Here is an 11,117-nt window from a genome sequence, read left to right as displayed (position 1 = left end):
AAGCTTCAGAAGCACTGCTTTAAACAGTATGCTTATACCTTCTTATCAAATATAGACAGTGTCTGTTGATTCTGTGAAAGTGACTGAATTTTTTTAACACATCCAAATGTTTATATATAAATGAGTTGTCACTTTAGGAGTCTAAAGTGACAACAATGCTGCTATTGTTCTAAATATGTTTAAAAGTTGTCTTTTGGCATTATTGACTGCAGCAGCACTGGAAGGGAGTAATAACCAAATGAATTTAAATAAGTATAAATATCAAAAGTACTGGGGTCCAAAAAACAGCATATGTGGGCAAAAGACTGATCCGAAAATGGGACTGCATATGAGTGGCTGCCGGAAAGGCTGATGCAATCCTGGGTTACATAATTTAAGTTACAGTGTGCAGAACAAGGGAGATAGCTGTCCTGCTTTACTCCAAGCTGGTAAGAGTCCTGCTCTATTATCTTGTGAGGAGCAGACAATTCTCAGCGGCCATATAATTAGGCCTGTAAAAGAACCGAACACCATTTATCCCTGCTCAGGACACAGAGGGACTCTAGAAGTATAAAAGCAGCTATAGTTTCTCGACAGCAACACTTAATGGTCTTTCTCTCAGGAAGACAATTGATTACTACTCTTGTGCTCTATTTCATGTTGTCATTGTCCCTGCCTGCATAGTATTTAAAGCATAGGCTCTTTTTTTAAAAAAATAAATTTATTTACTTATTTATTTACTTTTGGCTGTGTTAGGTCTTCGTTGCTGCGCGCGGGCTTTCTCTAGTTGCGGTGAGCGGGGGCTACTCTTCGTTGTGGTGCTCAGGCTTCTCATTGTGGTGGCTTCTCTTGTTGCGGAGCATGGGCTCTAGGCATGCGGGCTCTAGGGCATATGGGCTCAATAGTTGCGGCTTGCGGGCTCTAGAGCGCAGGCCCAGTAGTTGTGGCACACGGCCTTAGTTGTTCCTAGGCACGTGGGATCTTCCTGGACCAGGGCTCAAACCCGTGTCCCCTGCATTGGCAGGCAGATTCTTAACCACTGTGCCGCCGGGGAAGTCCAAAAGCATAGGCTCTTGAGTTTGCCTGCTTGGGTGAAGTTCTGGCTCCTATACCTACTGTTTAACCTCTCCATTCCTCAATTTCTTTATTTATAAAGTGGAAAGAAAAATGAATGATCCTCTTAGGGTTGTTATAAGAATTAAGTAAATTAGGGCTTCCCTGGTGGCGCGGTGGTTGGGGGTCCGCCTGCCGATGCAGGGGACACGGGTTCGTGCCCTGGTCCAGGAAGATCCCACATGCCACGGAGCGGCTAGGCCCGTGAGCCATGGCTGCTGAGTCTGCGCATCCAGAGCCTGTGCTCTGCAACTGGAGAGGCCACAACAGTGAGAGGCCCGCGTACAGCAAAAGAAAAAAAAAAAAAGAATTAAGTAAATTAATCAGTGTAAAACTACTTAGTTCCTGGCACACAGGAGCTAAGTGCCTAATAAGTGTACCAGTCCTGTTGCTACTTTGCTCTTCTGCTTCTGGTGCACTGGATCCATATCCTTTTGCTTTTTCAAATACATCCTCCTGTTCCTTTAATTGTCCTCTTTCTTTTTTTAATTTTTAATTTAATTTTTATTTTATATTGGATTATAGTTGATTTTATGCATGTTAGTTTCATGTTATGTTAGTTTCAGGTGTACAGCAAAGTGATTCAATTATACATATACATATATAATTGTCCTCTTTCTCCAGCATGAAAACCTTTCTCTCTGAGTCATATCCACTGGTATATAAATTTTCTGTAATGTCCCTCATCTCTTAAAAATATCAAACAATTTTCTTTGACCACACATCCCCACATCCTCCATACATACTATTTCCACTTTCTCTTATTCATCCTCTTGAACCCATTCCAATCAGGTTTTATCACCCTGCTCTACTGAAATAGCTCATCAGCATCACCAATGGCCACCCAAAAGTTAATTCTGAGGGCTGTTTCACTCAGTTTATCAACAGTATATGACACGCTTTGAAACACTTTTTTCACTTGGCTTTCAGGACACCGCACTCATCTCTCCTGCTACACTGGCCTTTTCCATTCTCGTCTTCTTGACCTCCTAACATTGGAGAACCCTAGAAGTCAATCATCAGATCTCTTCTCTATCATAACTCAATTTTTAGGTGTACTCATCCAGTCAGATTGCTTTATAGACTATGTGTTGAAAATTTCCAAATGTATATCTCCAGCCATAACTTCTTTAACTCCAGGTTCCTATTATCGAACTATCTACTTGACAGTCTTAACAGGCATCTCAGAAATAACATGTCTGAAGTGAAATTTTGATTCTCCCCTTCCCACTCCCAACTTCTGCCGCCAATACTCTTTCCAGATTCTTCCCCATCTAAGCAAATGGAATTTCCATTCTTCTAATTGTTTAAGCCAAAATACCTTTGAGGGTTGGTTGGTTTGTTTTTTGACCTTGATCCAATCCATCATCAAATCCTGTTACTCTGTCCTTTGAAATACTTCCAGAACCCAACCACTTCTCAATACATCTATTGCTGTCACTTTGATCCAAAGCATTTGTTGCCTAGATTGTCATAACAGCTTCCCAGCAGTTCTCCCTGCTTCTATCATTGCCCCTTATACTTGATTCTTCACATACCAGCCAGATTTAAATGTAAGTCATATGTTACACCTCTGCTCAAAACCCTCTAGTGACTTCCTATCTCTACATTTCACAATGCTTGTAATGCCCTTTGTGGTCTGATTCCAGCTTTGTGTCTGACCTATCCCTCTCTTGCTTTCTGTGCTTTAGTCACACTAACCTCCTTGCTCTCCCTAAAGCATACTGATCATGCTGCTGCCTCATGGGTTTGCACTCACATCACTCCTGGCATGCTCTTCCTTCAGGGACCTACATGTGTCATTCTCTCACTTTATCAGGGCTTTGCCCAAATATAACCTTATAGGAGAGATCTTTCTTGATCACCCTGTATAAAACTCGTATCCCATCTCTAACCCTCTTACCCTGCTCTTCCTTCGTAGCATTTATCACCACCTGACTGACATTTGTTCCTCTCTCATTCTTTACTAGAATGCAAACTTCATGAGGCTAGGTTTTTTTGTCTGCTGTATTCCCAGTGCCTCTAGAAGAATGCCTGGCCCATTGATTAGATAAATCAGAATAAATCAGGGAAATCAGAATAAATATTGCTCCTTGGCATTTGTTTATTGCATTCTGTGTTTTTCTTGATTTCTATACCACTGTCTTTCCTGGATCTCCTTAAATGTCCTTTAAATTCCCTGAGAGAATCTTAGTAGGTTCCCTTGCCATTCAGAATGAAGCAGCCTTATTGGGCAAGCTCTCAAGCCAAGTCACCATATAGGCTTCTGGCCACAATTTGTCACTGAATCCTCTGATTGCTTCTTGCCCAGTAGATTCCACTTTTGCCTGAATGCCTCTGTCACTAGCTTCTCTGAAACCAGTGAGTGTGGGTCTGTTTTGTAGAAATGGATTTTATTTATTTCATTTGGAACTTTTAGAAATTTACATAAAACTACAGTGAAGATGAAGGCAACAGTAAATATTTTCATATGTTTTCAAACTGAAGCACCCAGCCATCTGCCATTGTGGATATTGTGGAAAGAATACCCAGTGCCTGCTGGCATCTAGCACATGAGGTTCTCCAGCCTGACGCCATCATTTCCTTGGCAGGTAAGAGGCTGTTCCCAGTTTCATGCAACCTTGCTTTGCATCATTTTCTCATGTTTTCTTTCTGTGCACCACAAGAGGGCGTTCTTTCATCATTTTCTACTTAGGTTATACCAACAGTGAGTAGAGGTGCACCTCAATCATTTAAATAGGAAGTTAGAATGTTACGCCAAAATTGTTCACCAAAGTTAATGAAACTCTAGGCTCACAATTTTGTCCCTAAATTCATGAAACCAAAACACATCTTTAAAAGGCAAGTCATCAGTTTATCAATGATACAGGAAAAACTTCCAGAAGGTTAGTTACATGGATCTGAAATAAAGTACTGTTTGTGGCAAGCTGTTTTTAGATACTGGGAGTACTGTTTCCTTTCGTGAATTCATTCATTGTAGCAGATGTAGTGTTTAGAGGTGTTGGTTTATTTGCAGACATTAAATTAGAAGATTGAATTAAAGAGATTTTTTTTAGCTTTTCATTTCAAGGTGTCTGTGTGCACTGTATAGAAACAACAAAAGCTGAAGGAGAATGACACTCGTATTAGGCATAATATTCATTGTGTAGTAATTAAAGCCAATATATCTCACAAACAAGCAGAGAGTAGTAATTACTAAACAAGTCCCTTAGGTCAGACAGATTTCGTCATTTCTTTCTCTGAGCAATTCCCTTCTGCCATAAACCACAGAGAGGTAATTAAAAGAAAAATAGATCATTGAGGAGTTGGATGCTCTCTAGCCAGATTTATTCCTAAAAATGTATCTCTAAAGAGAGGAATTAAATTGTGTAGAGGACCTTAAAGAATACTGTCTGGGATCTTTCTACACCCTTCTCTCCAGCTTTACGTCCTAAGCCTGAGAGGCCTTTTGAGCCTAATCAGATTTTGCCATGATAGCAGTTGGTTACATTTGGGACTTCCCTGGTGGCGTAGTGGCTAAGAATCCGCCTGCCAATGCAGGGGACGCGGGTTCAAGCCTTGGTCCAGGAAGATCCCACGTGCTGCGGAGCAACTAAGCCCGTGTGCCACTACTAAGCCTGTGCTCTAGAGCCCACGTGCCACAACTACTGAGCCCATGTGCCACAACTACTGAAGCCCATGCGCCTAGGGCCTGTGCTGCACAAGAGAAGCCACTACATGAGAAGCCCGTGCACCGCAACGAAGAATAGCCCCCACTCGCTGCAACTAGAGAAAGCCCACATGCAGCAATGAAGACCCAACGCAGCCATAAATAAATTAATTAATAATTAAAAAAAAAACAGAATCGGTTATGTTTAACAAAACTATACAAAAATGTATGAATATAGTCTGTTCTATCCATTCCTTGTGGCAAAAGAAAAACACAAATCTTAAAAACTAAAGCAAGTCAAGGAACCCCAAGAAAGAAGTCTAGATTTGACTATATTTTAGAAGGAAATCAAGTCTTGTGAATCTTATTTTCTGGCTTTGATCTGGTTGTCCGTTGGGATGGACTTGCCCGAGTGATGGCCCACTGAAAGGCCAAATTCCTTATTTTTCTGTTCATCCTGTACCTCCTTGTTCATTAAGAATCCTGCCTAGAAGTTTAGGTCAAAGAGGCTACTTGGAGCAAAATACAGTGGCATCTCATCCCAAATATTCTCCAGGCGTTTCTTCCATCCTTCCAGGATCTGAATTTGGACATCCTCGGGAGTGTGCCCAATGCTATATGTCAGTTGAGGTTCCAAGAGTTGGAAGCCACAGAAATGCAGAGTGCCACTCTGGGGATACACAAAGCACAAAGGTGAGTTACAGATCAAACCCCACAGACCTTGTACCATATACAAACAACAAAAGTTAATCTGGGTTTCCCAACAGGACACTCTGATGTGGAGGCCTGAGGCACCCTGGAAAATTAGTTCATAGCTCCACCCTCTCACCTTGTGCTTTCTGTACCTAGTTGTTACCTATTTTAGCCTATTCAGCTGTGCTCTTCTTTGAATGAAGAAAACCTTGAAACTGTGCCAGCCTGGCATTCTCTGCCAAAAGTGCCCAAAGTTCTATTACCTAAGGGTGAGTTTCAGCTTCTTGGCAACTGACCCTTGCCAAGGCATGCACATGTGCATTTCTCTGCCTCCCCACATTACTAGACAAGTCTTGATAAATTATTTTTACCATTTATTCTCCAATGTTAATATTAATTCCCTAATCCTATAGGCGGCCCCTTTTATTTATTTATTTATTTGGTTTCGCTGGGTCTTAGTTGCAGCAGGCGGGCTCCTTAGTTGCGGCATGCACACCCTTAGTTGCGGCATGCGTGTGGGATCTAGTTCCCTGACCAGAGATCGAACCCAGGCCCCCTGCATTGGGAGCGCGGAGTCTTAACCACTGCACCACCAGGGAAGTCCCTCCAAGAACAACTTGAGAGAGTAAACTTTTAATACCTGGCAAACCAACCAATTCTTTTTCAGCCCTGACTGTAGAACATTCACAAGGGACCAAATCTACTTGCCTAAACAACCTGCACATTTATCCTAAAAGCTGCAGATCTGGTCCCTCACAATTGGAGCATCATAAATGTGAGAATGTGAGAAGCTACTAGAGATACCTCAAGCCCCTCTTTTTACTGATGAGGCAAATTACTGGCAGATTCAGGGTGAGAATACAGGTCTCATTCTCAGTCGTGTCCTAAAACTCTACTTCCTTATCCCCTTTCCTGTAGGTCAACCACCCTTCAAAGAGAGACCTATCAAGTCTTAAAAATTCTTTCTCTGTCCTAGTTTTGTTTTTTAACCTCTGGGCATGTTCCTGTTGTTACTGCCTTTAAGTGAGTCAAGGAGAAGAAGAAATACTGGTATGTCCTTGCTTAGCTTTTACCAGGACAAGAGGCCCAATAGGTCTTTCTCATGGCAATTCCCTGATGAACTTAAGTCACACAGATCATTTGTTTGCATATGTGAGTGGTTCTGTTTATTCTAAATGATAGGATTTTAAATCCGTGAGCACAAGGTACAGGTTTCATATTTTTGAAACCACACCCACAAAAGCAAGCTCTTGGGAAAATATTGATTTAGGCAACACACACTGAAGCCAACTTTGGCTGCAATCCTTGCTGTTCAGACTTGGCTGCCAAATGTGATTTCATAGAAGCAAATCTTATTGCATGTGTTTCTTCACACCCACCCAATATTTGTATTTTTAGGCAGAAACAGGAGTGTCAAGTTGACTGACCAAGGACAATAATTTTCTTTTCTTTAAAATTTTCTTTTCTTGAATGTGCTAACTCCTCCAGAAGGGATGACAGGTCCTGAAGAAAGTTCGCCCCTCAGTGACATCATGGGCAGCAGCTAAGCACCCTAAGTCTTCTATTTTGGGGGTGTTCCCCATCTGACCTCTTTGTCCTCTGCCCCACAGTTCCCCCTGCAGTGGTTTGGAGTCCCTGCCATCCTGAAAGGCTGGTTTGAGTGAGTGCTCATAGGGGAGTTTGCTTACTCGTATGCTGCCGTGTATGACAAGGGACCTTTCTGGGTAGGTTGATGGTTCTGCTTTTTCTAACACCTGGATTCTAGGTAGATTCTGTCCTGAGGCAGAGTTTTGAGCACAATTAGATACCAAAATCAGGCTCCAGGTCCCTTAGGGAGAGATGCATGTCTCTCCCAAAATTTTTAATAGATATTTTCATAGATATTTTGACAGGATGTTCAGGATTTTCTTTAAAATACTCCAGGAAGAAACAGGAGTGAGGGGATACTGAGAGTTAAAGCTGGGTGGTGGATGCATCATTATACTATTTTCTCTTCTTTATGTATGTTTGAAATTGTCCGTAATAAAAAAGTCAGTCTGTCTTCATTTTGCAGACACCCAAAACTATACAAGAAACATTTTTAGAGCTCCTGGATTACAAGCCTAGATACATGCCTAGCAGTGTGCGGAGATAGATAAAAAACAACAAATAACTCCACCTAGGCACCAGCAGTCAGCACTGATTTTGTGTTACCATGACAACCTTCACCTGATTTGCCACATCCAGGAGTATGGAATCCTGGGCCTGCCCCTCTGTGTACCATCTTCCAGGCTGGTATTTCTGCAGAGTCAATACTGTGAGGCTCAGAGGAGCCAATGTATGAAGTAACATAAACAACAGATGGGAGGGGGGACCTTTGTGTTCTTTCCCCTGGGGCTGTTTCATTAACTTCCTGTCACCAAGGAGATGTGGAAGGTAATGACTTTTCTTTTACAGAATAAGAAGGCAGTGCTTTCCATCTCCACTGGTGGCAGTGGCTCCATGTACTCTCTGCAGGGTATCCACGGGGACATGAATATCATTCTCTGCCCAATTCAGGTATCTCGTTTTCAGTGACCCTTCAGGGGGATTAATGAACTTTCTGTGGAGTCCAAATCCTCCAGATAGCAGCTCCACAAACTAATTTCAGGATGCCTATGGAGATGGGGGCGGGGGAGAATTGCAAACTTGAGTGATTCCACAAGAAATAACTAACTGAAGAAAAAGATTAAACATACTAGGGAAAAAAAGCTCAAGGCTCAAATGTCATCTCTGCCATCACAGTCATATTTTCAAAGAGTAGTACAGCCAGATTCACGACATCTGTAAATCTGTGTAACACTGCGCCTTTGAAGTAATCACCCTTCTCTACAGAGAATGCGGTCAAGTGGCTGTTACTTTCCTAAGATTACATAGCTAATTAGGTGCCAGGTCTAGGACAAAAAGAACGCAAGTGTCCCAACACCCCTTTTGATGTCTTAGCCACACCTGAAAAATCACAAGGTCTGTGGCTTGCAGCTTCTTTTGTTCGGCCACAATATCTGGGCTCAGACAGCCTTCTTTATAAGCTAGAACAGACTCGGCAGGATACTGAGAGTTCCCGGGGTCCTCCAGTTTACCTGCAGAGAGGAAAAAGAGAGGCTGACGCCAGAGGGGCCAAGGTGGGGCCAGAGAACCCACAGGCGAGAAGTTCCACAAAGACCTAATTAAAGGGGAGAGCTGCTCCCACCTGTGATGTTGTTTCTGGAGATGACGGGATTGAAGTTCATGGCATACAGGTCCGACACAGTGACCTCCCATCCTTTCCTCTTCAAAGCCTCTACGGCGGCCTCCTTCATGGCATAGTTGAAGGATGTCCTCTCTGAGTGGGCCAGTAGGATCAGTGCTTTTCTAACTATTTAGACACACACAAGGAACATGGAGAAAATCAGTCACCAACCAGCAAAGCTCTGGCTACAGGTGAGCCTAGCTGGGATCCATAATGGAAGACGTGACTTTGTTAGACCTTGGGTTATGCAATCCATCCACTGCATCAAAAAATATATTTTCTCCTTACAAGTACCAACAATGAAAGGAGGCATTTTAACTCACTGGGAAAACAGTGGCTAATTTAGTAAATGGTGTTGGCATACTTAAACAGCCATCTGCATGAAAACAAAATTATCCCCTTAGAAGACTAATGTAAGGTGTTAGAAGTCAGTATAGCAATTACCCTCCATCAGGGGATAGTGACTAGAAGGGGACAAATGGGCTTTTGGGGTGCTGGCCGTATTCTATTTCTCGATCTGGGTGCAGATTACACAAGTGTGTCTTCCGTTTGTGAAAATTCACTTAGAACTTGTGCGCTTTTCAGTGTGTCTATTGTATTAAAGTTTTGGGTTTTAACTATCCCACTAACACACCACATACAGCAACAATTTGCTGGCAGATTAAAGATCTACATTTTAAAAAATGAAACTATTAGAATAGTATGGGATAGGGAACCCTCTTGCACTGTTGGTGGGAATGTAAATTGATACAGCCACTATGGAGAACAGTATGGAGGTTCCTTAAAAAACTAAAAATAGAATTATCATATGATCCAGCAATCCCACTACTGGGCATATACCCAGAGAAAACCATAATTCAAAAAGACACATGTTCCCCAGTGTTCATTGCAGCACTATTTACAATAGCCAAGTCATGGAAGCAACCTAAATGCCCATCGACAGATGAATGGATAAAGAAGATGTGGTACATATATACAATGGAATATTACTCAGCCATAAAGAGGAACAAAATTGGGTCATTTGTTGAGATGTGGATGGATCTAGAGACTGTCATACAGAGTCAAGTAAGTCAGAAAGAGAAAAATATCGTATATTAACGCATATATGTGGAACCTAGAAAAATGGTACAGATGAACCGATTTGCAGGGCAGAAATTGAAACACAGAGGTAGAGAACAAACGTATGGACATCAAGGGGGGAAAGCGGCGGGTGGTGGTGGTGGTGGTGTGATGAATTGGGCGATTGGGATTGAAATGTATACACTGATGTGTATAAAGTTGATGACTAATAAGAACCTGCTGTATAAAAAAATAAATAAAATTCAAAAAAAAAAACCCACCAAAAAAAAAAGAATAGTATAGGATGCTTTGTGTACTCTGTTGCTTTATGTCTCATTTTTAATTGAACATTAAGGGATTGCAGTATTTTAATCATAACTCTTGCCAATATCTTTATCTAGAGGCCTGTTGCCATTTTGTCTTTTATGAAATTTTTGTCGCCAAGAAAGGCAAGATTACATTTTTCCCTTCCAGACTGAGTTGGTATAGTGTATTCTTGGTTGTGAAAATACTCATAGCTTTGGGACTTTGAAATGGTAGATATTCGTGATATGTGAAAAAGCATGATACATAACTGTATGGTCTTATTTACATAAAAATGGATGCTTAGTTGTGTAGCTACCTACATAAACAAGACCTAGAAGGACACATCAAACAGTAAACTATTTGTGATTATGGATAACTTTGTTTTTTGCTTCTAATGATTTTTGGTTTCCTGTTATGCACATGTTAACTTTTAAGACATAAATGTTATTTTTTGTTTGTTTGTTTTGTTTTGGGTTTTTTTTGTGTGTGGTACGCGGGCCTCTTACTGTTGTGGCCTCTCCCGTTGCAGAGCACAGGCTCCGGATGCGCAGGCTCAGCGGCCATGGCTCACAGGCCCAGCCGCTCCGCGGCATGTGGGATCCTCCCGGACCGGGGCACAAACCCGTGTCCCCTGCATCGGCAGGCGGACTCTCAACCACTGCGCCACCAGGGAAGCCCCATAAATGTTATTTTAAAAACCTTTAAAAAAAAAAGAATAGTATGGGATGAAAGGGAGAATTTGTATAACCTCTGGACAGAGGCTACTTTTTAAGAAAGACTAGAGATTCAGAAACCATGAAGGAAAAGCCTGAGAGATAAAGCCACATAAACATCAAAAATTTGTTTTTAACAAAAGGTCCCATAAACAGAAGCAAAAGACAATCAGGAGAAGATATCCAGAACTCATCACAAAGAGTTAAAATCCTAAAGAATGCCTACAAATAATTAGGAAAAGACAATGCAATAGAAGAAAAAGTCAAGGATATGAACACATGATTCAGGGAAGGAAATTGCAAACAACAATAAACAAATGAGAACGTGCCCTGTCAGGCCTGCAAGGAAAAGCAAATT

The 11,117-nt window shown here is 41.7% G+C and overlaps 1 protein-coding gene across 1 annotated transcript; it reads right to left on the bottom strand.

Annotated features, from left to right (window-relative positions):
* Positions 1-4,575: 4,575 nt before the first annotated feature.
* NQO1 (NAD(P)H quinone dehydrogenase 1) lies at positions 4,576-8,806 on the bottom strand. The gene is given in 4 exon segments (XM_079908483.1): positions 4,576-5,228; positions 5,232-5,411; positions 8,402-8,532; positions 8,643-8,806. Coding segments are annotated over 4 exon segments (543 nt in total). The 5' UTR covers positions 8,752-8,806; the 3' UTR covers positions 4,576-5,105.
* Between the last annotated feature and the right edge of the window lie 2,311 nt (positions 8,807-11,117).

Source organism: Stenella coeruleoalba (assembly GCF_951394435.1).
Source record: "Stenella coeruleoalba genome assembly, chromosome: 20".
Taxonomy (NCBI): domain Eukaryota; kingdom Metazoa; phylum Chordata; class Mammalia; order Artiodactyla; family Delphinidae; genus Stenella; species Stenella coeruleoalba.
The sequence above is the reverse complement of the archived record's forward strand: the minus strand, read 5'-3'. Positions and strand labels throughout refer to the sequence as shown.